At 35.6% G+C, this 1327-nt stretch overlaps 1 protein-coding gene across 1 annotated transcript in view; it reads right to left on the reverse strand.

Moving 5' to 3' along the window:
* Positions 1 to 1327, reverse strand: part of LOC110026979 (SMR domain-containing protein At5g58720) — a gene marked incomplete in the record, with an annotated part of 87056 nt that overhangs the window by 82595 nt on the left and 3134 nt on the right. The window contains 1 exon segment of the mRNA XM_020728225.1: positions 1043 to 1068. Coding sequence (XP_020583884.1) covers positions 1043 to 1068 — 26 coding nt within the window.

Raw genomic sequence — 1327 nt, forward strand, 5'->3', positions numbered from 1 at the left:
GCACACAGGGTCCTGTTAATCCGAACCCTCCCCATTGGTTGGGACGTATTCGCCTAAATAGCCATGGAGATGACCGGAGTTTCGGCTGACACGTGGAGTGTCGGTCGACGTCTCATGTCATCGGCTCAATATCAGCACCTTCACTCGACCAGTACAACAGAAACTTCAATCGACTACAAGAGCCTTGGCAGAGCTGATAGCAGTAAAGATCCGGAAGCTGAAGGAGGCATAATACATTCGAGAGGTGTAGTACCGTACCTGGCTCTCAAATGTAGTTATGGTTCGAAAGTTCAACGACAAATGGAGAATGTGTGTCAACTTCACCAATCTCAACACCGCCTGCTTGAAGGATATTTATCCCTTGCCAAGAATCGACACATCGGTAGATGGTAACATGTTTTCATAACTCCAAACCTAGTTGATGTTGTCCATAAGCTACCCCAAGTCATAAAATCAATGACAGTTCATTTCATGTTAATGGCTCAATTCTAACATAGAGTTATACAGCTAGTAACCTAACAAGTCATATCCCTACAGAAATAAGCATACCCAAGATATATTAACATGTTACACTTCAATATAAATGCATCCAATAAAAATGAAATGCTTATATTAGAAGAGAAGTAATGGTTCACGTAAAAGGCCAAAAGCAAATCTGACAATTGAGAAAAAACAAATTAAGAAACAAATGAAGAATAGACAATTGCAGCAAATATATGGATTAACCTTTAATTATGTAACATGTCAACTTAAGACCAAACATTACATTGAGAAAAAACAAATTAAGAAACAAATGAAGAATTGACAATTGCAGCAAATATATGGATTAGCCTATAATTATGTAACATGTCAACTTAAGACCAAAGATTATATGTTTTACTAGAAGATTGACTAGGCTTTTCACTGCTTTGGCTAAACTAAATAGTTCACACAGAAAGAAAATGAAACAAAATTTTGTGGAGCATGATCGAAATGTGGTATTTAAGCAAGTAAGATGCAGTAATCTAGATATAACAATGTCGAGAAAGAATTTCAGATATACCTTCTTAAGATCGTATCCACATTGACCTGCAAATTAAACTTGGCATCATTCAGTTGTAATATAATATAGTAAGATTATAAATCGTATCAGACAAAACAATGTAAAGTTGCACGTCCATTAAAATCAGTCGAAAGAACTTGCAATTTGCAAAATGCATTTTGTATAAATAAATCGTATCAGACAAAACAATGTAAAGTTGCACGCCCATTAAAATCAGTCGAAAGAACTTGCAAAATGCATTTTGTATAAGAAAATGCCTGCACAAGCAGAATTCACATATTATAT

This window comes from Phalaenopsis equestris, unplaced genomic scaffold (assembly GCF_001263595.1).
Source record: "Phalaenopsis equestris unplaced genomic scaffold, ASM126359v1 Scaffold000410, whole genome shotgun sequence".
In the NCBI taxonomy this organism is placed as follows: Eukaryota; Viridiplantae; Streptophyta; class Magnoliopsida; order Asparagales; family Orchidaceae; genus Phalaenopsis; species Phalaenopsis equestris.